The sequence below is a fragment of the Lepidochelys olivacea genome, assembly GCF_965140295.1.
Source record: "Lepidochelys olivacea isolate rLepOli2 genome assembly, chromosome: 3".
Classification (NCBI taxonomy): Eukaryota; Metazoa; Chordata; order Testudines; family Cheloniidae; genus Lepidochelys; species Lepidochelys olivacea.
The window spans coordinates 909,713-937,283 of NC_140413.1; the positions used below are offsets into that span (position 1 = coordinate 909,713).

Here is a 27,571-nt window from a genome sequence, read left to right on the forward strand (position 1 = left end):
GAGGTTTAGATTGGATATTAGGAAAAACTTTTTCACTAAGAGGGTGGTGAAACACTGGAATGCGTTACCTAGGGAGGTGGTAGAATCTCCTTCCTTAGAGGTTTTTAAGGTCAGGCTTGACAAAGCCCTGGCTGGGATGATTTAACTGGGAATTGGTCCTGCTTTGAGCAGGGGGTTGGACTAGATGACCTTCTGGGGTCCCTTCCAACCCTGATATTCTATGATTCTATGAGTCTGCCCTGGTGCCCCAGGTCTGGTCAGTGCCCCACTGCAGGAGGCCCTTGTCCTTGCTTCAGCCCCTGACTCGAGGCTCCGGCTCGGCCCCAGGGCAGGGGGTCGTGGCCCGCCTGGCCCCGGCTCGTGTTGGCTACTGGCCTGGCGGTGTCTGTTCCCAGCGGAGATCCCCTGCCCCACAGCTGGGCCCCACTTGCTGCCTTGTCCTCTGAAAGGCCAGTTGCCTGGTCCGCCAGCGAAGGGCAATGCTGGGGGCCCCCGGGTCTCCGTCACAGAGCCGGGCCGACTGGCTGGCACAGGGCAGGTTGTGCCCCACCCCGCTAGGCACATGAGCCCCCTACCCCCCCACCCCATCCTGGGCTGCGTGTAGCCAGCGCAGCCCACAAACAGCAGCGAAGACTATGGGGGGCTTGTCTGAGGGCGACCGTTTATTGGAGTCCTTGGTGGTGTCTCCTCGGCCTTACAGTTTGGACCCCGGTTTCCTCACCCCAGACAGACCCACAGACAGACACGGACGCACGGCACGGGGTGACGGACACCAACACCCCCCGCGGGGCGACACTGACCAAGCCGTGACATGGGCTGGGGCAGCGCGGCAGGGGGCTCGGCAGTACCTTGGCGGGGGGGGCGTGCGAAGCAAAGCGGGGGCGTGCAGGGGGCAGGGGGGCCCTGAGCCAGCCCCCTCCCTGGCTTGTTCAGGGAACCACAACTGCTGCCATCACAGCAGCCGAGGGGGGTTCCTGGCTTGGGCCTGTTGGCCCCTCCTAGGGCAGGGCAGCGCCCGGCACTTTCTGGGATCCCAGGCCAGAAGGGTCCATTGTCCTCTCGTCTGAGCCCCTGCATCTCGCAGGCCCGTGACCTGCCCCAGGGCCGAGCTGTTAGAAGAACATCCCCTCTGGAGTGAAAAAATCCACCAAGACCCTGGAGAAATGGTTCCCATGGGTAATTCCCCCCGCAGCATTCAACATTTACATCTTCTCTCCAGTCTGTGTCTCGCTTCAGCTTCCAGCCCTGGCCCCGTTCCACCTCCTTGGCTAGACTAGGAGCCGGGTGTTAAATATTTGTTCCCCATGTCGGCACTTCCAGCCTGGGCTCAAATCATCCCTTCACCTTCTCTTTGCTGGAGTCTATCGTTATCGGGCAGGTTTTCTAATCCTTTAATCATTCTCCTGAGTCTTCTCTGACCCCTCTCCAGTTGATCAACCTCCTTCCAGAACTGTGGGCACCAGACCTGGACGAGGGATCCCAGCAGTGGTCGCACCGATACCAGATACAAAGAGAAAGTAACCACAACTTCTACTCGAAATTCCTCTGCTTGTCCACCCCAGGGTCACATTAGCTTTTTTGGCCACAGCATTGCACTGGCAGCTCATGTTACAATGTAAGAACGGCCAGACTGGGTCAGAGCAAAGGTCCATCTGGCCCCGTGTCCTGTCTGCCGACAGTGGCCAGTGCCAGGTGCCCCAGAGGGAACGAACAGAACAGGGAATCGCCCAGTGATCCATCCCGTCGCCCATTCCCAGCTCCTGGCAAGCAGGTCTAGGGACGCCCCAAACAAGGCGTAGTGCCCCTGACCATCTTGGCTGATGGATCTGTCCTCCAGGAATATATCTAATTCCTTTCACAACATCCCCTGGCAAGGAGTTCCACAGGTTCGCTGTGTGTTGTGTGAAGAAATACTGCCTTTTGTTTGTTTTCAACCTGCTGCCTAGTAATGTCATTGGGCGACCCCTAGTTCTTGGGTTATGAGGAGTCAATCACACGTCCTTTTCTACTTTCCCCACGCCTGTAGTGGTTTTAATGACCTCTATCGTCTCCCCCTTCGTCGTCTCTTTTCCACACTGAACGGTCCCAGTCTTAATCTCTCCTCAGACCCAGCCTGCTCCATGCCCCTCACCGTTGTTGTTGCCCGTCTCTGTGCTGGTCTCGGTTGTAACACAGTCTGTCCCTCTTGAGCTGGGCCACCAGAACTGCACGCAGGGCTCCCGGTGCGGGCGTCCCATGGATTTATCCAGAGGCATCATGGTATTTTCTGTCTTCTCCATCCCTCTCCTGATGGTCCCCAGCAGCGCTGGCTTTTTTCGAGGGCTGCTGCCATGGTGTTGGCCAGGAGCCAGTCCCGCAACTCTGCCGCCTGCTTTGGATGGAACGAGAGCGCTCTGGGCCAAAGGGGCCCGAGCGGGGCCCGCACAAGGCCTCACTCCTGGCCGGTGGCTGTGGCTCAGCCTGCAGCAGGTGGGATGCGGGGGGCTGGGCTTTGCCTGCCCAGCTGCTTCCCTGGCCTGGGCACTGCCAGCAGGAATCCAGCTTCCTTGTCCACTTCCCCTCCCCACCAGCATGGGGGCCACACCCCCTCTTGGGTCACGCCCCATTCTCTGCAGCCCCGTAAGGTGTAAGGAAACTTCTGCGTGGGTCTGTCCTGCTCCCCACAGAGCTCAAGGGGGGCTGGCGGTTGCTGCAGCTCCTGGCCCCTGGCCCCGTTCTGGCAGCACAGGGGGCTTTGAGCGAGGGGCTCTGTGGGAATCCAGCCCCCTGGTCATGCTGCATGACCCAGGGCTCCCGGCCCCACCAGCGGCTCAGTCGGGGTTTGGCGGAGGGCAGGCAGACACGGGGCCATGGATCAGGCAAGGGGAGGGGGCCAGGCCTGGCCGTGAGTGGGGGCAAAGCCAGGAGCTGCATTTGCCCTGGCTGGGAGAGGCCCCTGGGTAGGGACTGCAGGGTGGGGGTGGGGGGCACGGGACAGCCCCTCTGCCCTAGCCTGGTGCTGCGGCCCCACCCTATCAGTGGTGCTGGCAGGGGGCTGCCAGGGAGGGGTTCCACGCAGGGAGCCTGCGTGGGGGCAAATACCCCTCTCTGGGGGTCCTGGTAGCCCCCCACCCTGCAGTCAGCTGGGTGCGGCAGGGAGCACGACAGACAGTGCAGGCCTGCCCCAGGGGACTGTAAGCCAGCCCCAGCCCCCCCTGGGGACCAGGCCCCTGCTGCTTAGAGGGCTGGAGATCTTTCAAAGCTCGCCCTGAGCCCAGGAGCCGCCCCCACCAAGGCACGGCTGGGCTGCAGCGGGCAGGATGGGGCCGTCCGGCTCCCTAACTCCCCACACAGCTGAGGGGCCCTGCGGCAGAGTCAGCTGCAGTAACTAGTGGCCTGATGCTGCCTTGGGACAAGTCTTGGGTGCCCCATCTCAGAAAAGCTAGACTGGCCTTGGAAACGGTTCAGAAAAGGGCAACACAAATGGTGAGGGGTCTGGAACAGCTCCGTATGAGGGGAGATTAAACAGACTGGGACTCGTCTGCTTGGAAAAGAGACGACGAAGGGGGGAGATGATCGAGGTCTATGAAATTCTGACCAGTGGGGAGAAAGTAGATAAGGATGTGTCATTTACTCCTCATAACCCAAGAACTAGCGGTCACCCAATTAATTACTAGGCAGCAGGTTTAAACAAACACAAGGAAGTATTTCTTCACACAACACACAGTCAACCTGTGGAACTCCTTGCCAGGGGATGTTGTGAAGACCAAGACTAGAACAGGGTTCAAAAAGAGCTAGCTACGTCCATGGAGGACAGGTCCATCAGTGGGCCGGGATGGGCAGGGCTGATGCCGCTGTTTGCCAGGAGCTGGGAATGGGCGACGGGAGGGATCACTGGGTGATTGCCTGGTCTGTTCACTCCCTCTGGGGCCCTGGCCCTGGCTGGAGACAGGACATTGGGCTAGAGGGACCTTTGGTCTGGCCCAGTGTGGCCGTTGCTCTGTAAGGAGCAGGAGAGAACAACGGGCATCTGGCGGTGACCGGGGGTGCAGGGCCCCTGCAATGTAGCAGCAGCTGTGGGAGCAGCCCCAGAGCAGAGCCGCCCCAGTCCTGGGCCAGGGGGCAGGGAGTGTGACACTCTCACCCTGCAGGGGGCGCTCTGCATCGCACCCCACTGCACAAAGACAGGCTGCCTGAATGGGCACCGGGGCGACGGCTCCCCCTTTCCCGAGAGCTCGGCAGAGGCAGACGGGGAGAACGGGCCCAGCATGGCCCCTCTGCCCTGGCAGTGGGGGCAGGGCAGCTCCAGCAGTCCCATGGCTCTCTCCCACCTGGTGGGGCGCAGCCCCTGGGGCAGTGTGGGTGGGGCTCTTGGCACAAGGTACCTTGGCCCTTGCGCCCCATTGGCAGTAGAAAGAGAGCCAAGACCAGGGCCTGATGGGGCAGCCCCACAGCCCGCTGGCTGCACGTGGGGGCCCGCCGGGCAGAGCGGAGGCTGGGGGCTGGGGCGTCTCCCTCTCTGGTGCCAGGTGCCGCGGGCCCGGTGCTCAGTCCCGGGGGTCCTGGCACTGGCGGCAGGTGGCCATGTCCTCCAGGTACCGCTCCACCTGTACCGTGCACGAGACGAAGCCAAAGGTCCTCTGCAGCTGGGCGGTGGCTTCCTGCAGCACGTCCTCCATGTCCGCGCCGGCATCTGCAGGCAAAGGGGGCAGCCCAGCCCCGTGTGAGCATCTCCTGGGGGCGGGGCCTGCAGGGACCATGTGTGGGGGGCGGGGCCTGCAGGGACCAGGGGGCGGGGCCTGCAGGAACCAGGTACTGGGGAGGCGGGGCCTGCAGGGACCAGGGGGCGGGGCCTGCAGGAACCAGGTACTGGGGAGGCAGGGCCTGCAGGGATCACCTACCGGGGGCAGGGCCTGCAGGGACCATGTACGGGGGGGGGCCTGCAGGGACCATGTGGGGGGGGGCAGGGCATGCAGGGACCATGTACGGGGGGGGGGCAGGGCCTGCAGGGAGCACATGCCAGGGTGGAACATGCACGGAGCCCATCCCTGGTGGCGGTGGGGGGCAGGGACCCCGTTCTGGTGTGTGGGGGGGTGCCCCACAGCTGGCGCCCAGCCACTCTGGTGGGAGGGGTTGGGGGGGGCACTCACCGACTGCCACGTGCACAGACACCACGTGGTGGCTGAGGGTCAGGGCCCAGAGGTGCAGGTTGTGGGCGTCCTTCACATCCTTCACGGCCAGTAGCACGTCCTTCACCGCGGTGAACTCGATGCCCCGCGGCGCCCCTGGGGCCAAGCAGGGAGGGTGAGGCCTGGCACTGGGGCAGCCCAGCTCCGGGGGGCTCAGGCAGGCAGCTCCCCCAGCCTGGCAGGGCTCCAGCCCTGGCACAGGGGCACCCCAGGGCTCTCTGGAGATGCTGCTCACAGCCCTGGGGGTCGGGGTGGGTGGAGGGGAAGCCAGAGCGGAGCTGGAGCAGGCTGTGGGGGGCCAGGCTGTCCTGGGGAGGCCCCATGGCACTGGCAGGCGTGGGGGCAGGAGATGCACCCAGAGCGGGGGCATTACGCGCAGCTGGAATGGGCTGGAGAGTGCTATGTGCATGGGGAGGCCTGTGCTGGGCTCAGGGATCACTGGGTGGCCAGGACCTCGGGGCTGCCCCCTGCCAGAGCTAGGGTGAGGCATGTCCCCCCCAGCACTGGCAGGAACATTCCAGGGCCAGGCTGCCCACGTCCTCCCATTGCCCAGCCCGGCGGTGGCCAGGTCCTCAGAACTCAGGCCAGACGGGCCCATTGGCCCCCTGGCTCCCACCAGCAGAGCCCCTCGTCCGCGACCCCGCCCTGAGCCCGGGAACCTGCGTTGGGCTAACGCGTCGGCCTGGAAAGCAGCCAGGAGCCGCCTCAGGCACTGGTGCCCTGGGCTGTTTGGGCCCGTGGGTCACTGCCCTGGGGTTAACACATGGGCCCGCTGGCCAATGGACTGGCTGGCATCAGTTTCCGGCCACCGGATTTTGCTACACCCTGGCCCCAGTTTAGAAAGCCCCATAGCAACCAGGCTTTTCTCCCCATGCTGGTGGGACGTGTATGCACCCTATGTGTGCCTCAGTTTCCCTCTGCACTTTGCATTGCTGCCCAGTGGCTGCAGCAGGGTTGCCAGCACTGGGGGGGTGGGGCGGAGCAGGAGCTGTGCCGTGTTATTGGGGGTCATTAAGGGCTGGCTGGAGCCGACCCATGTCGATGACACTGCCCAGAACATTCCCACCCAGCAAAGCTCCAGAGGAAGGAGATTTCCCATGCCCAGCTCTCGGCAGGGAAGCCAAGCCAACACCCCAGATCAAGAACAAAGGGAAAGGTGTCAGGGTTAAATGCTACCCTCCACATAGACCCCCGACCTCTCACCTGGGACTGAGAAAGGAGAGAGAGAGAGAGAGCCTGAAATGGAGTCCATAGCAGCTTGGCTGGCTGATTGCACTGGCTTGGCCAACTGGACTATGGCTTAATCTTTGTTTCTCTGTGCTAACTTCAGGACTTCTTGGTGCTGTGTCCAGGTGACTAATAAACCCTGCTCTGTTTGGAAAACACTGCCTGGTGTCACTGCAAAGCCTAGCCGGGGTGTATCAGTCCCTGAGATGTGGGTAGGAGTCTAGCTCAGCTGGACAGAGCTCAATGCATGAAGCAGGAGTGCTGGAGCCCAGAGGCTCAGGCGGGGACGTGGAGCACCCATGGGAGCCTGCAACAGCCTGTGCCAAGCCGGGGGTCGCTTCACTCCTGAGGCTTGGTGACAGGCTGACAGGCTGCTGGGGGTGTGGCACTAGAGGGGTATTGGGGGGGGCAAGGAGTGATTGCTGTGGGGGGGCTGGTTGCTGGCGGGATGGTGGGTTGATTGCTGTGGGGGCAGGATGTCGGGGTGATTGCTGGGGGGCTGTTGGGGTGATTGCTGGGGTGGGGGTGATTGCTGGGGGGCTGTCAGGGTGATTGCTGGGGGGCTGTTGGGGTGATGCTGGGGGAGGCGGGTTGTCAGGGTGGTGCTGGAGGTGGGGGGTGATGCTGGCAGGATGTTGGGATGATGCTGGGGGGCTGTTGGGGTGATGCTGGGGGAGGAGGGTTGTTGGGGGTGATTGCTGGGGGGCTGTCGGGGTGATGCAGGGGGAGGTGGGTTGTCAGGGTGGTGCTGGGATGGGTTGGGTTGATGCTGGGGGACAGCTCTCGTGGGGCGGGGGGGAATTGCTAGGGGAGCCCGAGAGGTGACCAGCAGCTGGGACAAGCACTGCCTTTGAGCGACACAGGGCTCAGCTGGGCATGCCAGACCCACACCCATGCCACAGCAGCCTGGCTTGTGTCCTAACCTTTGCTTCTTGGTGCTGCCCTAAAGCCACCCCAGGCTAGGGCAGGCGACTAGAAACCCACCCGTGACAAGGGCGAGTTTTCTGTGCTCTTTTTATGATGCCTAGGTGTGCCTCAGTTTCCCCGGTATGTTGCATTGTTCCCCAGGGTGGGGCAGGGGTGCGGTTGGCTTGCAGGGCAGGCTAAGAGCCCGAGGTGGGCGTCACCTCTCTGCTGGGTGGAATGAACAGCGTCAGCCCAGCGCTGGCTGATCGAGGGGCCCAGAGACCCATTGCCAGCTCCAGCGACTCCTGGCTCAAGGCTCAGCGAGGGGCTGGGCAGAGAGGTGGGAGGGGTCCCGGGGGGCTCTGCAGGAAGCTAAGGGCTCTCATCTGGGAACTGACTGAGGAAGGCAGTCAGAGACACGGCCCGAACATGGGATCTGTGACAGCGGGGCTGGGCGCTGGGCTGCCCAGACTGGCCTCACTTTAACATTCAGCTCTCTGGCTACACCACGGGCGTCTGCTGACGTGTGCCAGGTGGCTAATAAACCCGCCTGTCCGCCTGCCCTTTGAGAGTGTCACCGCAGACGCTGGGCGAAGGGCACTGAGCCCTGACGGTCTGTCCCAGACTCACTGCCCAGAGCTTCCGGGGTGGGGCAGGGGGGCTGCAGGCCCAGGGGCCCAGTCTCAGGAGGCGGTGAGACCACGTGGCCCACCCTGGGGGAAGAGCGAGACCCCGGAGGATCTGGGTCACTGCAGGGCTCCTCCCAGAGACTGTTCCCAGGCTGGGGCATAGCCCAGCCCTGTGCATCCCTGTCATGAGTATAAAGGGAAGGGTAAACACCTTTAAATCCTGCCTGGCCAGAGGCAAAACCCTTTCACCTGTAAAGGGTTAAGAAGCCAGGATAACCTCGCTGGCACCTGACCAAAATGACCCATGAGGAGACAAGATACTTTCAAAGCTGGAGGGGGAGAAACAAAGGTTCTCGCTATCTGTGTGATGCTTTTGCCGGGACCAGAGTAGGAACGCAGGTCAGAACTCCTGTAAAGGGCTAATAAGCGATCTAGTTAGGTATGCGTTAGATTCTGTTTTGTTTTAATGGCTGGTAAAATAAGCTGTGCTGAATGGAATGGATATTCCTGTTTTTGTGGCTTTTTGTAACTTAGGGTTTTGCCTAGAGGGATTCTCTATGTTTTGAATCTGATTACCCTGTAAGGTATTTACCATCCTGATTTTACAGAGGTGATTCTTTTTCCTTTTCTTTAATTAAAATTCTTCTTCTTCTAAGAACCTGATTGATTTTTCATTGTTCTTAAGATCCAAGGGTTTGGGTCTGTGTTCACCTGTACAAATTGGTGAGGATTTTTATCAAGCCTTCCCCAGGAAAGGGGGTGTAGGGCTTGGGGGGATATTTTTTGGGGGGAGACATTTCCAAGTGGGCACGTCCCCTGTTCTTTGTGTAACACTTTGGTGGTGGCAGCGTTTAACCTAAGCTGGTCAGAATAAGCTTAAGGGGTCTTTCATGCAGGTCCCCACATCTGTGCCCTAGAGTTCAGAGTGGGGAAGGATCTTTGACAATCCCTGACAGGTGGTGGGTGCAGTGGGATGCTGAGTGCACCAGTGGTGTTGTGCTGTAAGTGATGTGCGGCAGGAAAACAAGCGTAGTCAAAGGAAACAAGAAAATGGCGTGTAAGCACCTCCCTGAGGGGGACGTCGCAAGCCTGTGCAGGGGCAGGGAGAGACGTTACGTGTGCGGCAGCTCAATAAGGGGCAGCTGGTTGCACGGCTGGAGGATGGTCAGTCCGAGAAGCAGGTTCCAGGCCCAAGTGGGGTTCCCAGCGGGTCCGAGAGTGACAGAGGCAGCAGCCGGTCCTGGTTCGCCCTCGATGGATTTGGTGGAGTAGGAGCTGAGAGCGAAGGGGCTCCGGCTGGAGCAACAGAGGCTAGCAGCCCGTGAGAAGCAGCGAAAAGACGAGGAAGAACCAGGAGAAGCAGCGGAAGCGTGAACGGGGGCTGGAGAAGCCGAGGGGTGAGAGGACCCACAGTATTCTTGTCAGCAAGTTAAAGAAGTATGGGCTGGATGAATGCACTATAAGGTGGGTAGAAAGCTGGCTAGATTGTCGGGCTCAACGGGTAGTGATCAATGGCTCCATGTCTAGTTGGCAGCCGGTGTCAAGTGGAGTGCCCCAGGGGTCGGTCCTGGGGCCGGTTTTGTTCAATATCTTCATAAATGATCTGGAGGATGGTGTGGATTGCACTCTCAGCAAATTTGCGGATGATACTAAACTGGGAGGAGTGGTAGATACGCTGGAGGGGAGGGATAGGATACAGAGGGCCCTAGACAAATTGGAGGATTGGGCCAAAAGAAATCTGATGAGGTTCAACAAGAATCATAGAATCATAGAATATCAGGGTTGGAAGGGACCTCAGGAGGTCATCTAGTCCAACCCCCTGCTCAAAAGCAGGACCCATCCCCAATTAAATCATCCCAGCCAGGGCTTTGTCAAGCCTGACCTTAAAAACTTCTAAGGAAGGAGATTCTACCACCTCCCTAGGCAACGCATTCCAGTGCTTCACCACCCTCCTAGTGAAAAAGTTTTTCCTAATATCCAACCTAAACCTCCCCCACTGCAACTTGAGACCATTACTCCTTGTCCTGTCCTCTTCTACCACTGAGAATAGTCTAGAACCATCCTCTCTGGAACCACCTCTCAGGTAGTTGAAAGCAGCTATCAAATCCCCCCTCATTCTTCTCTTCTGCAGACTAAACAATCCCAGTTCCCTCAGCTTCTCCTCATAACTCATGTGTTCCAGACCCCTAATCATTTTTGTTGCCCTTCGCTGGACTCTTTCCAATTTATCCACATCCTTCTTGTAGTGTGGGGCCCAAAACCGGACACAGTACTCCAGATGAGGCCTCACCAATGTCGAATAGGGCTGGGGTTCTTGAACAGTCTCTGGGAGGAGCCCTTCAGTGACCCAGACCCCCAGGGTCTCGCTCTTCCCCCAGGGTGAGCCATGTGGTCTCACCACCTCCTGAGACTGGGCCCCTGGGCCTGCAGCCCCCTGCCCCACCCTGGGAGCCCTGGGCAGCAAGTCTGGGACAGGCCCTGGGGGAGACGTGTCCTCTCCTCAGGGATCACTGCCCGTCGCCCAGTGTCTGCAGGGCCACTCGCCCAGCGCTGTGAAACCAGGCGGGTTTTAGTCACCTGGCACACGGCCCAGGCAGCCCCTTGGGCGGCCCAGAGAACTGACGGTTACAGCCCAGCCCAGCTGCAGTGACCCCCATGGTTCGCACTCTGTCTGTCTCTCCATCCAACCTCCTTGGTCAGACTCCAGGTGAGAGCCCGACTCCTTGCAGCCCCCAGCTCTTAACCCCCCACTGCCCCAGGCCTTTGTTCCTGAGCTGGGGGATGCAGCTCGGCCCCCTGCGGAGGGGTGGGACCATCCATGGTGGTTGGTTGCCAGGTGTCCACATCCCAGCCATTGGATCTGCCCTTCTCTTCTCAAGAGCTGCATGGAGATGGAACTTAAGGGCCCAGGCCGCCAGGCGCCATCCACACCTGTGTCTTCACCTGCCCCAGAGCCCCCAGACCTTCCCACCTGCTGAGGAACAGTGCCCCGCACATGGGAAACTGAGGCACACACAGTCTTCATAAACATATTACAGAAAATTCCCACTTCGTCCCACTCACCCCCAGACCCACAGGGGAACTGTGAGTTCCATGGTCTCAGGTGTAACCTCAGCTGGATGCTGTGCCCGAGGGAGCCAGTGTAACCCACACACTTCCTGGGTGTGGGGTTCTGCCTCCTCGAGTGGCCCCGAGACCACTTAGAGAGAGAGAAAAGAAGTCTGACCCACAGCCTTAGCTAAGCGCCAGGTGGCTCTTAGCTCATGCGGTGGAGGCTCATGCCTTAAGCACCAGAGGTCCCCGGTTCAATCCCACCCACCAACAACCGGGGTCCACTGGCGTTACAGCAGCCTGGCCTGCCCTTGCTTGGGGGCCAGAGGCAGAGCTGTGTCTTGTGATGGCTGAGAGCCTGGCTGAGCGTGGGGAGCCCTGGGCAGGGTGAGGGCCAGATGGGTTTGTCCTGCCCAGGGGTGAGAGAGGACCCAGCAAAGGGTAAAGCTGCTGGAGGCCGATGCTGGTAGACCCGGTGCCACGACTGCAGGCATAGCTAAGAACTGACAAACTCGTAGCTGGCACCCAGACCGGTCCTCGGACTGAGGAGGCGGTGAGGGGTTTACTCCGTGACATGCTGTATTACTCTCCCTGGTGATGTTCGTTCTGCCCATGTGACACCAGCCACGGAGACAGTCCTACCCCGCCCCACACCCACTCAGGAGGGTGCTCAAACGGCAAGCAGGCCACCATTAGCCAAGCTTTGTTAAGTCCCCCCTGAGCCCCTGGAGACGTGCAGCAGCCTCGGCCCACCCTTGGCAGGCTGGAAGAGGGAAATAAAAAACACGATGTGAAGATTTTTCATCTCGTCCCTGTCTAAGCCCGCATCAGAGTGGCCAGACGGGGTCAGACCAAGGGTCCGTCCGGCCCCGTGTCCTGTCGGCTGACAGCGGCCAGCGCCCGGTGCCCCAGAGGGAGTGAACCGAACAGGTTCTCTCTCCTGCCATCCATCTCCACCCTCGGACAAACAGAGGCTAGGGACACCATTCCTTACCCATCCTGGCTAATAGCCATTAATGGACTTAACCTCCATGAATTTATCCAGTTCTCTTTTAAACCCTGTTATAGTCCTAGTCTTCACAACCTCCTCAGGCAAGGAGTTCCACAGGTTGACTGTGCGCTGAATGAACAACTTCCTTTTATTTGTTTTAAACCTGCTGCCCATTCATTTCATTTGGTGGCTCCTAGTTCTTATATTATGGGAACAAGTAAATAACTTTTCCTTATTCACTTTCTCCACCCCACTCATGACTTTATAGACCTCTATCCTATCCCCCCTTAGTCTCCTCTTTTCAAAGGTGAAAAGTCCTGGCCTCTTTAATCTCTCCTCATATGGGACCCGTTCCAAACCCCTAAGCATTTTAGTTGCCCTTCTCGGAACCTTTTCTGACACCAGTCTATCTTTTTTGAGATGAGGAGACCACATCTGTATGAAGTATTCAAGATGTGGGCGTACCATGGATTTATATAAGGGCAATAAGATATTCTCCCTCTTATTCTCTGATGATTCCTAACATCCCGTTTGCTTTTTTGACGGCCACTGCACACTGCGTGGACGTCTTCAGAGAACTATCCACGATGACTCCAAGATCTTTCTTGAGTGGTAACAGCTAATTTAGACCCCATCATTTTATATGTAGAGTTGGGATTATGTTTTCCACTGTGCATTACTTTGCATTTATAAACAGTGAATTTCATCTGCCATTTTGTTGCCCAGTCGCCCAGTTTAGTGAGATCCCTTTGTAACTCCAAAGCAGACTACAAAGAGTGAACTATCTTGAGTAGTTTTGTATCATTTGCAAATTTGGCCACCTCACTGTTTACCCCTTTCTCCAGATCATTTATGAATATGTAGAATAGGACTGGGCCCTGTCCAGACCCCTGGGGGACACTGCTATTTACCCCTCTCCATTCTGAAAACTGACCATTTATTCCTCCCCTTTGTTTCTGGTCTTTTAACCAGTTACTGACCCATGAGAGGACCTCCCTCTTATCCCATGACAGCTTATGAGCCTGTGGTGAGGGACCTTGTCAACGGCTTTCTGGAAATCTACGTACACTATATCCACTGGATCCTCCTTGGCCACATGCTTGTTTCCCCCCTTACAGAATTCTAGCAGATTGGTGAGGCCCGATTTCCCTTTACAAAAACCATGTTGACTCTTCCCCAACAAATTGTGGGTTCAAACTTCCCCAGGATGTTGGTTAAAGGGACCCTGCTCAGTTCAGTCGTGACGGGGAAAGAGATATTTGTACAAAGGGGGAATTTTCTGTACTATTTTTTATAAATGCTACGTGTGCCTCAATTTCTCTCATACTTTGCCACCCAGCAGGGACTCAGAGGGGTGATGGCTTGGGACGATCTGTCGAGGGTGTTGTGGGGAGCAGAGGGGCGGGTTGTTGGGAGGTCAGAGGGGGGTTTGGGGTGATCTGTGGGGGGGGTTGTGGGGAGCAGAGGGGCAGGTTGTGAGGAGGTTGGGGGTTTGGGGTGATCGACATTGGTGAGGCCTCATCTGGAGTACTGTGTCCAGTTTTGGGCCCCACACTACAAGAAGGATGTGGATAAATTGGAGAGAGTCCAGCGAAGGGCAACAAAAATGATTAGGGGACTGGAACACGTGAGTTATGAGGAGAGGCTGAGGGAGCTGGGATTGTTTAGCCTGCAGAAGAGAAGAATGAGGGGGGATTTGATAGCTGCTTTCAACTACCTGAAAGGGGGTTCCAAAGAGGATGGCTCTAGACTGTTCTCAATGGTAGCAGATGACAGAACGAGGAGTAATGGTCTCAAGTTGCAGTGGGGGAGGTTTAGATTGGATATTAGGAAAAACTTTTTCACTAGGAGGGTGGTGAAACACTGGAATGCGTTACCTAGGGAGGTGGTAGAATCTCCTTCCTTAGAGGTTTTTAAGGTCAGGCTTGACAAAGCCCTGGCTGGGATGATTTAACTGGGAATTGGTCCTGCTTTGAGCAGGGGGTTGGACTAGATGACCTTCTGGGGTCCCTTCCAACCCTGATATTCTATGATTCTATGATCTGTCAGGGGGGTTGTGGGGAGCAGAGGGGTAGGTTGTGGATAGGTCAGGGGGGGTTGTGCGGAGGTCAGAGGGGGGTTTGGGACGTTTTGTTGGGGTGGGTTATGGGGAGGTCAGAGGGGGTGTTGTGGGAAGGTCAGAGGGGGGTTTGGGATGATCTGTTGGGGGGGTTTGGGGTCATCTGTCGGGGGGTTCTGGGGAGCAGAGGGGCGGGTTGTGGGGAGGTCAGAGGGGGGTTTGGGACGATCTGTTGGGGGGGTTGGGGTGATCTGTCGGGGGGGTTCTGGGGAGCAGAGGGGCGGGTTGTGGGGAGGTCAGAGGGGGGTTTGGGACGATCTGTCGGGGTGGGTTGTGGCTGCCGTAGCTCAGAGTAATTCTGGTTTTCACAACAGAGAATCTGCCCAGCTCCCCGTTCCCTTTTCAATGAGACCCTTTGCCAAGCAACCCTGCCCTGGCCCCCAGCCCCACTGCCCCTGCCCCCCGGTCTGCCCCTGCTCCCCAGCTCTGCCCGTCCCCTGGCTCTGCATCCAGCTTCCCCTGCCCCATGACCCCTGTCCCTCAGCCTGACCCTGGCCCTGCCTGCTCCCCTTGCCCAGCAGCAGCAGCCTCTGCCCCCAGCCCCGTGAGCCCCCCTGGCACCATACCCGCTGTGCCCCCTCCCAGCTCACCTTCCATGAGGACCCGGAAGACGTCCCTGAGGATGGTGATGGTGGAGCCCAGCACGAAGACGGAGAAGAGGAAGGTGCTGACGGGGTCTGCAATCTTGTACCGGGGCTGCAAGGGGCATGGTTGGGGTTACACCTGGGCAGCCAGCGAATCCCCAGAGCCGCATGACCTCCCAGCCCCACCCAGTGAGGGGTCAGACCTAGGAGTGGAACCCAGGAGTCCCTGGCCCAGCCCCACTGTCCCCTCAAGCTGGGTGGGGGGGCGCACAGAGGAAACGAGGCAGCAGAGGGCAGAGCCCAGCATAGGGAGCTGGCATATGGCTCTTCCTTGGGGCTGAGCACCAGGGTCCCAGCGAGGGGGCCTGTGGGGATCTCAGTCTATTTCCCCTGGGCAGGTCCTGTCTCCCCACAGCTCACGGGCAGCACCCAGCCCCAGAGAGCCCTGGGACAGGCAGGAGGTGTATGACGTTATTGACATGAACTGGGACCGTATAGATCATTGTTGCAACCAAGGTCCTGTCGTGGCACCAAATCTTATATAAAGGGGGTCAAATGAGGTGTCTCAGACGAGGTGATGGTTGGCTGGTTAGGATTGTGCTGTCTGGATGTGGGTATCATTTTGTAGTGGAAGTTACGAATATTGGCTCTGTCCTGTCTGTGGTTCAAACTTGTGCTCTGCTTCCGGGGGACACCCCAGACACGTTGGCCTCAGCTCTGCCCAGCCTGCTGGACGGCCCATTAAGGACCATCAGGGACACAACTGACCCTCTGAGAGAAGGCAGACACGCCTGGGGACTCAGCCAGGTAGGCAGGGCCCTGCCTAGGGACTGAACTCTGAGGTGTTTCCAGGCCATGGGATGGGCAGCTTGTCCTTGGGACACAGAAAGAAAGGCCACATGGCAAGAGACTGTAAAAACCTGCTGCAGCTCCTCCAGCTTGTCTTCAGTCCTGCTTCCGACCTCTGGAGGGACTTGGCTACACTGAAGCTCTGAATCAAGGACTGAAAGACCCCTCCCAGCTGGGGATGTTCTCCAGAGACTGGATTTGAACCTGCTGTTTATTCCATCGCTGCTGCAAGCCTGAGCCAAGCACTTGGCCATCGCTGTGTGTCATTGATTCCATTTCACCAACTCTAGCTCTCGTCTCTCTCTTTTATGAATAAACCTTTAGATTTTAGATTCTAAAGGATTGGCAACAGTGTGATTTGTGGGTAAGATCTGACTTGTATATTGACCTGGGTCCGGGGCTTGGTCCTTTGGGATCGAGGGAACCTTTTTCCTTTTACTGGGGTATTGGTTTCCATCACCATTTATCCCCTTAATGAGGGGCACTGGTGGAGATACTGGGAAACTGAGTGTCTAAGGGAATTGCTTGTGTGACTTATTGGCCCCAACCGTCTCCTGGGCTCAGGTGAGAGGCTCAGGTATCATCCCTCAAGTGAAGTCACCCCCTGCTATCCCAGCACCATCCAGCACCAATGCAGACAGTCCCAGTAAACCTCCCACGCAACATTCCCAGGTCAAAACTCCCCACTCCCTGCTCCGTCACAGACTTGTGGTTAGCCAGCGGGGTGAGACCAAAGTCCTCCCTGGCTGGCTGGTTCGGTGCCTTAGAGGTGGAGAAACCCCAGCCTGGGGCTGTGACTGCCCTGCTCTAAGCGATTTGTCCTGACGTGACACTCTCCTTCGTGTCCTGCCAGAGGCACCATCCTTCCAAGGTGCAGTGCAGGGTCACTGGCCTGCTGCCACCTGGGACAGAGCAGCTCCCACTCCAGGAGCTCAGGGCAGGGCAGGGCTAGAGACAGGGGCTGGCCAGAGCCTCGGGCCACAGAGCAGGGCACACAAGTGTCTGTGTGAAGTGGGCACACGCAGGAGGGGTAGGTGGCCCCACAGAGGGAGGGACCTGGGAAGAGGGGCAGGAGAGGGAAGGCTGCGGTTAGTGGGGGCGCAAGGCAAGGGAGGGAGGGACGCAGTTAGCGGGGGCGCGAGGCAGCAAAGGGAGGGATGCGGTTACGGGGGCAGGAAAGGGAAGGCAGCGGAGGGAGGGACGCGGTTAGCGGGGGCGCGAGGCAGCGGAGGGAGAGATGCGGTTACGGGGGCAGGAGAGGGAAGGCAGCGGAGGGAGGGACACGGTTAACGGGGGCGCGAGGCAGCGAAGGGAGAGATGCGGTTACGGGGGCAGGAGAGGGAAGGCAGCAGAGGGAGGGACGCGGTTAGCGGGGGCGCGAGGCAGCAAAGGGAGAGATGCGGTTAGTGGGGGCAGGAGAGGGAAGGCAGCAAAGGGAGAGATGCGGTTAGCGGGGGCGCGAGGCAGCAAAGGGAGAGATGTGGTTACGGGGGCAGGAGAGGGAAGGCAGCGGAGGGAGGGACGCGGTTAGCGGGGGCGCGAGGCAGTGGAGGGAGAGATGCGGTTACGGGGGCAGGAGAGGGAAGGCAGCGGAGGGAGGGACGCGGTTAGCGGGGGCGCGAGGCAGCGGAGGGAGAGATGCGGTTAGTGGGGGCAGGAGAGGGAAGGCAGCGGAGGGAGAGATGCGGTTACGGGGGCAGGAGAGGGAAGGCAGCGGAGGGAGGGACGCGGTTAGCGGGGGCGCGAGGCAGCAAAGGGAAGGATGCGGTTACGGGGGCAGGAGAGGGAAGGCAGCAAAGGGAGAGATGCGGTTACGGGGGCAGGAGAGGGAAGGCAGCGGAGGGAGGGACGCGGTTAGCGGGGGCGTGAGGCAGCAAAGGGAGGGATGCGGTTACGGGGGCAGGAGAGGGAAGGCAGCGGAGGGAGAGATGCGGTTAGTGGGGGCAGGAGAGGGAAGGCAGCAAAGGGAGAGATGCGGTTACGGGGGCAGGAGAGGGAAGGCAGCAAAGGGAGAGATGTGGTTACGGGGGCAGGAGAGGGAAGGCAGCAAAGGGAGAGATGCGGTTACGGGGGCAGGAGAGGGAAGGCAGCGGAGGGAGAGATGCGGTTACGGGGGCAGGAGAGGGAAGGCAGCGGAGGGAGGGACGCGGTTAGCGGGGGCGCGAGGCAGCGGAGGGAGAGATGCGGTTACGGGGGCAGGAGAGGGAAGGCAGCGGAGGGAGGGACGCGGTTAGCGGGGGCGCGAGGCAGCGGAGGGAGAGATGCGGTTAGTGGGGGCAGGAGAGGGAAGGCAGCGGAGGGAGAGATGCGGTTACGGGGGCAGGAGAGGGAAGGCAGCGGAGGGAGGGACGCGGTTAGCGGGGGCGCGAGGCAGCAAAGGGAGGGATGCGGTTACGGGGGCAGGAGAGGGAAGGCAGCAAAGGGAGAGATGCGGTTACGGGGGCAGGAGAGGGAAGGCAGCAAAGGGAGAGATGCGGTTACGGGGGCAGGAGAGGGAAGGCAGCGGAGGGAGGGACGCGGTTAGCGGGGGCGTGAGGCAGCAAAGGGAGGGATGCGGTTACGGGGGCAGGAGAGGGAAGGCAGCGGAGGGAGAGATGCGGTTAGTGGGGGCAGGAGAGGGAAGGCAGCAAAGGGAGAGATGCGGTTACGGGGGCAGGAGAGGGAAGGCAGCAGAGGGAGGGACGCGGTTAGCGGGGGCGCGAGGCAGCAAAGGGAGAGATGTGGTTACGGGGGCAGGAGAGGGAAGGCAGCGGAGGGAGAGATGCGGTTAGTGGGGGCAGGAGAGGGAAGGCAGCGGAGGGAGGGACACGGTTAACGGGGGCGCGAGGCAGCAAAGGGAGAGATGCGGTTACGGGGGCAGGAGAGGGAAGGCAGCGGAGGGAGAGATGCGGTTACGGGGGCAGGAGAGGGAAGGCAGCGGAGGGAGGGACGCGGTTAGCGGGGGCGCGAGGCAGCAAAGGGAGGGATGCGGTTACGGGGGCAGGAGAGGGAAGACAGCAAAGGGAGAGATGCGGTTACGGGGGCAGGAGAGGGAAGGCAGCGGAGGGAGGGACGCGGTTAGCGGGGGCGTGAGGCAGCAAAGGGAGGGATGCGGTTACGGGGGCAGGAGAGGGAAGGCAGCGGAGGGAGAGATGCGGTTAGTGGGGGCAGGAGAGGGAAGGCAGCAAAGGGAGAGATGCGGTTACGGGGGCAGGAGAGGGAAGGCAGCAGAGGGAGGGACGCGGTTAGCGGGGGCGCGAGGCAGCAAAGGGAGAGATGTGGTTACGGGGGCAGGAGAGGGAAGGCAGAGGAGGGAGGGATGCGGTTAGTGGGGGCAGGAGAGGGAAGGCAGCGGAGGGAGAGATGCGGTTACGGGGGCAGGAGAGGGAAGGCAGCAAAGGGAGAGATGCGGTTAGTGGGGGCGCGAGGCAGCGAAGGGAGAGATGCGGTTAGTGGGGGCGCGAGGCAGCGAAGGGAGAGATGCGGTTACGGGGGCAGGAGAGGGAAGGCAGCGGAGGGAGGGACGCGGTTAGCGGGGGCGCGAGGCAGCGGAGGGAGAGATGCGGTTACGGGGGCAGGAGAGGGAAGGCAGCGGAGGGAGAGATGCGGTTACGGGGGCAGGAGAGGGAAGGCAGCGGAGGGAGGGACGCGGTTAGCGGGGGCGCGAGGCAGCAAAGGGAGGGATGCGGTTACGGGGGCAGGAGAGGGAAGACAGCAAAGGGAGAGATGCGGTTACGGGGGCAGGAGAGGGAAGGCAGCGGAGGGAGGGACGCGGTTAGCGGGGGCATGAGGCAGCAAAGGGAGGGATGCGGTTACGGGGGCAGGAGAGGGAAGACAGCAAAGGGAGGGATGCGGTTACGGGGGCAGGAGAGGGAAGGCAGAGGAGGGAGGGATGCGGTTAACGGGGGCGCGAGGCAGCGAAGGGAGAGATGCGGTTACGGGGGCAGGAGAGGGAAGGCAGAGGAGGGAGGGACGCGGTTAGCGGGATGCCAGGCAGCGCAGGGAGGGACGCAGTAGAAGCAGGCCTGAAGTTGTTCACTTCGTACCTCCACGTAGATGATGGTGGCAGCCGTCAGCACCCCGAGACTTTGCAGCAGGTCCCCCACCACATGTACGAAGGCGGCACGCACGCTGGTGCTGCCGGGCAGGGGGCTTCCAGGGGGTGCGCAGCCAGGACTCTCCTCCATCTTCTCATAGCCCCGGGCGTGGCTGTGGCCCGTGACCGACTGGTGCAGGATGTAGGCCATGCTGGAGGGAAGTGGGGAGCCTGAGCCAACCGCGGGCGGACACAGAGCCCCAAGGGCCGCGGCACCAACAGATCCCAGAGCCCCTCCGCCCGCCCGCTCCCTACCCCAGGCCAGATGTGTGGCATCACCAGGGCAGGCACAGGGGGGAATGGGCAAGGTGGATGGGCATTGACTGCGGGGCTGGGCAGAGAAGGAACAGGCCAGGTGGAGGGGTGTGGATGGGAGGGGTGGGCAGAGGCAGGAATGGGAGAGGTCTGGGGGGCTGTGATCAGGGGCTGGGCACAGGCAGGAATGGGAGAAGTGAGGGGGCTGTGATTGGGGGGCAGGGATGCTCTGTACTTCGGGGAAACACCCAGCACCCCCCATGTTCATCCTTGTAAAATGATTGTGTGGGATCCAATGCAAAGTTTGTCATGTCGGGTGTCTTCGGAAGGCTCACGATGCACTGAGGCATCACACTGGCCTAGGCAGCAATAAAGGATCTGTTGGACTCTCGAGGGAGTCACCCCCCCTTCCCTTGGTCAGTTTGGGACTGCGATGAGGTAATGCTCACCTGACTCTGAAGGGGGTGGGGGGGCAAAGCCAAGAGGGAAGAAAGGACATGATAAAAGGGAGAGACGTTTGCCATGCTCTCTCTCGCTTCCACCTACATCTACAGACACCAAGCGACTGAATGGACTGAATGGATAATGGAGTTTCCATTATCTTTGAAAACTCGTGGCGAACCGGGGAAGTCCCGGATGACTGGAAAAAGGCTAATGTAGTGCCAATCTTTAAAAAAGGGAAGAAGGAAGATCCTGGGAACTACAGGCCAGTCAGCCTCACCTCAGTCCCTGGAAAAATCATGGAGCAGGTCCTCAAAGAATCAATCCTGAAGCACTTGCATGAGAGGAAAGTGATCAGGAACAGCCAGCATGGATTCACCAAGGGAAGGTCATGCCTGACTAATTTAATCGCCTTTTATGATGAGATTACTGGTTCTGTGGATGAAGGGAAAGCAGTGGATGTATTGTTTCTTGACTTTAGCAAAGCTTTTGACACGGTCTCCCATAGTATTCTTGTCAGCAAGTTAAGGAAGTATGGGCTGGATGAATGCACTATAAGGTGGGTAGAAAGCTGGCTAAATTGTCGGGCTCAACGGGTAGTGATCAATGGCTCCATGTCTAGTTGGCAGCCGGTATCAAGTGGAGTGCCCCAAGGGTCGGTCCTGGGGCCGGTTTTATTCAATATCTTCATAAATGATCTGGAGGATGGTGTGGATTGCACTCTCAGCAAATTTGTGGATGATACTAAACTGGGAGGAGTGGTAGATACGCTGGAGGGGAGGGATAGGATACAGAAGGACCTAGACCAATTGGAAGATTGGGCCAAAAGGAATCTGATGAGGTTCAATAAGGATAAGTGCAGGGTCCTGCACTTAGGACGGAAGAACCCAATGCACAGCTACAGACTAGGGACCGAATGGCTAGGCAGCAGTTCTGCAGAAAAGGACCTAGGGGTGACAGTGGACGAGAAGCTGGATATGAGTCAGCAGTGTGCCCTTGTTGCCAAGAAGGCCAATGGCATTTTGGGATGTATAAGTAGGGGCATAGCGAGCAGATCGAGGGACGTGATCGTTCCCCTCTATTCGACATTGGTGAGGCCTCATCTGGAGCACTGTGTCCAGTTTTGGGCCCCACACTTCAAGAAGGATGTGGATAAATTGGAGAGAGTCCAGCGAAGGGCAACAAAAATGATTAGGGGACTGGAACACATGAGTTATGAGGAGAGGCTGAGGGAGCTGGGATTGTTTAGCCTGCAGAAGAGAAGAATGAGGGGGGATTTGATAGCTGCTTTCAACTACCTGAAAGGGGGTTCCAAAGAGGATGGCTCTAGACTGTTCTCAATGGTAGCAGATGACAGAACGAGGAGTAATGGTCTCAAGTTGCAGTGGGGGAGGTTTAGATTGGATATTAGGAAAAACTTTTTCACTAAGAGGGTGGTGAAACACTGGAATGCGTTACCTAGGGAGGTGGGAGAATCTCCTTCCTTAGAGGTTTTTAAGGTCAGGCTTGACAAAGCCCTGGCTGGGATGATTTAACTGGGAATTGGTCCTGCTTTGAGCAAGGGGTTGGACTAGATGACCTTCTGGGGTCCCTTCCAACCCTGATATTCTATGATTCTATGATTCTATGAAGCGCTGATCAAAGGGGAGAGCCTGGCTGAGGGGCAACCAGCCAGCCTGCGGTGAGAAGCATCTAAGTTTGTAAGGGCACGGAAAGTGTTAAGATCAGCTTAGAATGCGTTTTGCTTTTGTTTCATTTGACCAGATCTGACTTGTTGTGCTTTGATTTATAATCACTTAAAATTGATCTTTATAGTTAATAAGTTTGTTTGTTTATTCTACCTGAAGCAGCAGGAGGTGTGAGCGGGGGCTAAGCAGCTGGGCTGGGTAAGAAATGTGGGTGTTTGTGTTTATGAGCGCCCTGTGGCACTGGCCCGATCCCCGTGGCATCATGCCCGGGGAGGGTGTGATTTTTCTCCCTAGGCTCTGGCCCATCAGGTGGGGATTTGAGACAGAGCTGCCTGGAGCGTCCGGGCTAGAACCAACCCACCCACTGGCACGGCCGGCCCTGTAGTGCCCAAGGGAACCCAGCTGAGCACAGAGCCACACCCACTGGGGCAGCCGAGCACGTGGTCGCTGCATGGATCTGGGGGGCTGGGATCTGGGGGGGGCAGTGGGCAGGGAACCAGGGGGCAGAGGGCTGGGATCTGGGGGGCTGAGATCTGGGGATGGGGGGACAGCAGGCAGGGACATGGGGGGCTGGGATCCGGGAGGCAGTAATCTGGGGTTGAGGCGGGGCAGGCAGGGATCCGGAGGGCAGGAATCTGGGGGTTGGGGGGCAGTGGGCAGGGATCCAGGGGGCTGGGATCCAGGGGGCAGGAGGTGCGAGGGCAGCGGACAGGGATCCAGGGGGCTGGGAATCCAGGGGACAGGGATCTAGGGGGGCTGGGATCTGGGGATGAGGGGATGGCAGGCAGGGATCTGGGGGGCTGGGATCTGGGAGGCAGGGATCTGGGGTTGGGGGGCGCGGGCAGGGATCTGGGGGGCAGGGAGCCCACGTACATGACGTTGATGCCCACGGCGCAGGTGGAGGTGGCCAGCATGACGCGTGCGTCGATCTCGTAGTCGTTGCTGATGATGCGGGCTGAGGCCAGATACACCAGGACTCCGGTCACGACCCAGATGGACAGCACCGAGGCCAGGGCGCCCAGCGTCTCTGCAGGCATGGGGCAGCATTCAGCGCCGCTCGCAGCTGTGGGGCGGAGGGGAGCGGCCGGGGGCAGCCCAGCTGGGACCCATCCATGCCCCTCAGGGAGGAAAGGGTTAAAGACCTGCCTCTGGTGCCCATTGCTGCAGGAACGCTGGCAATGTCTGTGTGGGGCCCGCATATGCCTCAGTTTCCCTCCGTGCCTGGCACTGCTGTGCACACGGTGCCAAGGGGAGGAGACGGGGTGCCATAGGGCAGCCTAGGGCCAGCCCCGGGGGTTGTTCGGCCTGGCTAGAACCAGCCCATCAGAGAGGCTCTAGACAGATTGTGGGACCCGAAGGCCTGGAGCAGTGACCTGGCTACGGGAGGGCCCGATTGCGGAGCTGGGAACTCAGCAGGGCACTGCAGGAGAAGGGCCATGGAGCAGAGGTGACAGGCGCCGGGACCAGAGCTGGGCTCACCAGAGACACGGCAGCTCTCACCTGCTGGGACTGACAGACAGACTGACAGGGGCCCTGGCATTGGCCAGCAGGGACTTAACCCCAACTTCTCTGGGCAAGCCGAGGGCCCCCCACGCCGCGCCCAGGGGGCCGAGACCGGCTCTGGGGGAAAGGCTGCCTGGCGTCTCTGCAGGCACTGGCGGGCGCAGGGGGCCCTGCAGAGCGGCCGCGTCTCTCCCGGGCATCTGGCTCGGCAGGACTTGCTGGGCAGAGCTACGGGCTGAGGCAGGGGGCTGGAGCTCAGGGGCTCTGGATTGGAGGCAGTGAGGCCACGTGGCTGACCCCTGGAGGGAGAGCGGGACCCCCTGGGGGTCTGGCACAAGGACGGGGCGCTTAGCCGGGGCACAGCACAGACCCTGGGGGTCTGTGAAGCCTGTTTGGGGCAAGGCATCATTGGTAATGCGTTGCACTAAGGTGGCCAGCGGTGAGGGTCTGCCTGTGGCCTGGGGGTGAAGGCTCTGCACCCCCCAGCTCCCCACGGGCTGAAGGGAGGGGGAGCCACTCCCACACACACAGGCTGGGCCCTGCCCTGCTGGGCTGCCCGGGCTCAGTGAAATAAGCACCCAGGTCTCCCCAGCCCGGGCCCCGGCATGGCAGGGAGTTGGGGTGGAGGTCTGTGGGGCTGGGCGGGGGCAGCGAGTCCCGGCAGGGCCCTTACCTGAGCGGTGCCAGCCGAAGCTCATGGACTTGGTGGGCGGCTTGGCGGAGACCCACAGGGAGAACAGGCTGACCACCATGCTGCCCACGTCCGCTAGCAGATGGGCAGCATCAGTCATGATGGCCAGGCTGTGCGCCAGGTACCCGCCTGCAGCAGAGATTAGCCAGCTCAGCGCCAGCTCCCGGCAGGGCCCCCCCCCCACAGCCCCAGGCCGCCCCGGCCTGCCAGGGGCTGGCTCCTTCCACAGAGCGCTGGGCCCTGACACAGCGTCCCCTTGTGCTGCCATGGAGCCTGCCATGGCGGGGGGATCCAGCCAGGTGACTCCCAGGAACGTGGGGACTCTGGCAGTGGGGGAGGGGAGCTGCCCCCTCCCGCGGAGCTGAGGGCCCAGGGCCTGCACCAGTGAGCGCTGGGCCCGCACCGGGCTCCTGGCCCCCGGAGATCTGGGGGGCGCCTGCCAGCCAGCACTTGAGCAACGTGCAGAGCAGGACGTCCTGCAGCACGGGCTGAGCAGGGCCAGGAACAAGCCGGGCTGGGGCCCCGCTGCCACCTTACCGACGACCTCGCCGATCATGAAGACAAAGCAGATGGCGCAGGCGATGCCCAGCTTCCGGCAGGCCTGCAGCTCCGCACGGCTCTGGCTGGGGGAGCGGGGTCCATGGTGGCAGTGCCTGGCCAGGCACCCGTCCAGCTCCAGGGACGGAGCCGCAGGGCTGGTCTCCGGGGGCAAGCCGGGGAAGGGCTTCGGGGAGCCTGTGAAGAGACTGAGACCCAAGGAGGTCAGTGCAAAGGCCACCCCCGTTCCAGCAGCCCATGGGACACCTGGCCGGAACAAGGCGGCCCGGCTCCTCGCCCCCTGCCTCGCTGGGCCCAGAGCAGGGCTGGGAACCGGGAGGGGCTGCCCTCGTCTTTGGGGGCCCTGGCTCCACCCAGCTCTGCTGCTAGGTAGCAAGGGAGTGAGTCCAGTGCACCTGCTGCCACCTCGCCAGCACGGCTGGGGTCCTCCTGACTGCCCAGGTGCCTGGGCCTGCCACAGGAGAAAGGGAAAGGAGACTTGGCAAGTGTGGGAACTGGTGGCCCTGGGACATCACCCCAAGCCTGGATTCCACAGAGGTGCCCAAAGCTGGAACAGTTTGGGGGTGACTGCTGGTCAGGACTGAGGGGCAGAGCTGGGAGGGAGGGGGCCTATGGCTGGGATATGGGGGGCAGGTTGGGATTGAAGGGCACCAGCAGAGCTCGGGGCCCCAGGGCTGGGCTATCAGGGGCTGCGGGTCGGGAGTGACGGGCTGTCACGGAGTGTGGGGGAGTCCAGGCCCTGCACCCAACTTCCTGGGATTCACTGAGGCTCTCAGCCAGCCAGTAAAACAGAAGGTTTATTGGACAACAGGAACACAGCCCAAAACAGAGCTTGTGGGTACACCCAGGACCCCTCAGTCAAGTCCTTCTGGGGGAGCAGGGAGCTTAGACCCCAGCCCTGGGGTTCCCTGTGTTCCTCCACCCAGCCCCAAACTGAAACTAAACCCCCCCAGCAGGCTCCCTCCTGCAGCCTGTCTTCACATTCCTGGGCAGAGGTGTCACCTCCTGCTCCCCGTCCTGGCTCAGGTTACAGGCTCTCAGGTCTCCCATCCCCAGGGCACATTCCCAGGTCAACACTCCCCTCTCCCTGCTGCGTCACATCCTCACATCTCTCCCCCCTTCGAGACTGAACTGAGCGGGGTCACTGTGACCAGTGACCAGGGGAAATTCAGGGCCCCCTCTCCGGGACAGCGCGTCCGCTATCAGGTTGGCACTTCCCTTCATGTGCACCATGTCCATGTTGTAATCCTGCAGGAGCAGGCTCTATCTCAGGAGCTTGGCGTTGGTTCCTTTCATCTGGTGCAGCCAGGTCAGGGGAGAGTGGTCGGTGTAGACGGTGAAGTGCCGCCCGAAGAGATAGGGCTCTAGTTTCTTGAGGGCCCACACCATGGCCGGGCACTCCTTCTCGATGGCAGCGTAGTGTTGCTCCCGGGGTAGCAACTCCTTGCTCAGGTACACGATGGGGTGTCTCTCCCCCTTTTCATCCTCCTGCATTAACACCGCCCCCAGTCCCGTGTCTGAGGCGTCGGTGAACACCACAAAGGGCTTGTCAAAGTCTGGGTTTGCCAGGACTGGGCCACTGACCAGAGCCTCCTTCAGCGCCCGGAAAGCCTCCTGGCACTGCTCGGTCCAGACCACCTTGTCTGGCTTCCCCTTCTTGCATAGCTCAGTGATGGGGGTGGCTATGGTGCTAAAGTGGGGTACAAATCTTCGGTAGTATCCTGCCATCCCAATAAAGGCTTGGACCTGCTTTTTGGTGTGGGGAGCGGGCCAGTCTCTGATCCCAGTCTCCACCTTGGCTGGTTCCGGCTTTAGGCGGTCGCTCCCCACCCGATGCCCCAGGTAAGATACTTCCGCCATCCCCACCTTGCACTTCTCCACTTTTACAGTCAGCCCAGCCCCCTGGAGTTGGTCCAGCACTTGTCTAACCTGAGACACATGGTCCTCCAAGGTCTGGCTAAAGACACAGATGTCATCAATATACGCCACGGCAAAACTCTCCATCCCCCTCAGGAGCTGGTCCACCAGGCGCTGGAAGGTGGCCGGCCCTCCCTTGAGGCCGAAAGGCAGGGTCAGGAACTCATAGAGCCCCAGAGGGGTGATAAAGGCTGATTTCAGTCGGGCATCTGCATCCAGCGGCACTTGCCAGTAGCCCTTTGTAAGGTCCATGGTGGTAAGGTACCGAGCTCCTCCCAGCTTGTCTAGGAGCTCGTCCGGTCTGGGCATGGGGTAGGCATCAGATACAGTGATGGCATTGAGCTTCCGATAGTCCACACAGAACTGGACCGACCCGTCCTTTTTGGGGACCAGCACCACCGGCGAGGCCCAAGGGCTGGTAGATGGCTGGATCACCCCCAAAGCCAGCATGTCCCGGACCTCTCTTTCCAGGTCCTGAGCAGTTTTCCCTGTGACTCGGAAGGGGGAGCATCTTATCGGCGGGTGTGACCCTGTCTGCACCCGGTGGACAGTCAGATTAGTGCGTCCAGGCCGGTTGGAAAACAGCTGTCGGTACGGATGCAGCACCTCCCTGACCTCAGCTTGCTGGGCAGGGGTTAGCTGATCCGAGAGGGGAATTGTTTCCAGGGGGGAACCAGCTCTGGTCCCAGGGAATAGATCTACTAAAGGGTCATCTCCCTGCTCTTCCCACTGTCCACACACGGCCAACACCACATTCCCCCTGGCATAATATGGCTTCATCATATTCACATGGTACACCCGGCGGTGGTGCGCCCGGGTCGACAGCTCCACCACATAGTTTACCTCATTGAGCTGCTTGACGATCTTGAAAGGGCCCTCCCAGGCGGCCTATAGTTTGTTCTTTCTCACGGGGATGAGA

The 27,571-nt window shown here is 60.0% G+C and overlaps 1 protein-coding gene across 1 annotated transcript in view; it reads right to left on the reverse strand.

Annotated features, from left to right (window-relative positions):
• Window positions 1-3,605: 3,605 nt before the first annotated feature.
• Window positions 3,606-27,571, reverse strand: part of SLC30A3 (solute carrier family 30 member 3) — a 34,175-nt gene continuing 10,209 nt past the window's right edge. Inside the window, exons 2-8 of the mRNA XM_084623457.1 lie at window positions 24,715-24,923; window positions 24,160-24,306; window positions 22,857-23,010; window positions 19,550-19,751; window positions 14,682-14,787; window positions 5,130-5,264; window positions 3,606-4,672 (exon numbers count right to left, since the gene is read on the reverse strand). Of these exons, the coding sequence (XP_084479583.1) occupies window positions 4,527-4,672; window positions 5,130-5,264; window positions 14,682-14,787; window positions 19,550-19,751; window positions 22,857-23,010; window positions 24,160-24,306; window positions 24,715-24,923 (1,099 nt within the window). The 3' untranslated portion in view covers window positions 3,606-4,526. The remainder of the gene's footprint in view (window positions 4,673-5,129; window positions 5,265-14,681; window positions 14,788-19,549; window positions 19,752-22,856; window positions 23,011-24,159; window positions 24,307-24,714; window positions 24,924-27,571) is intronic.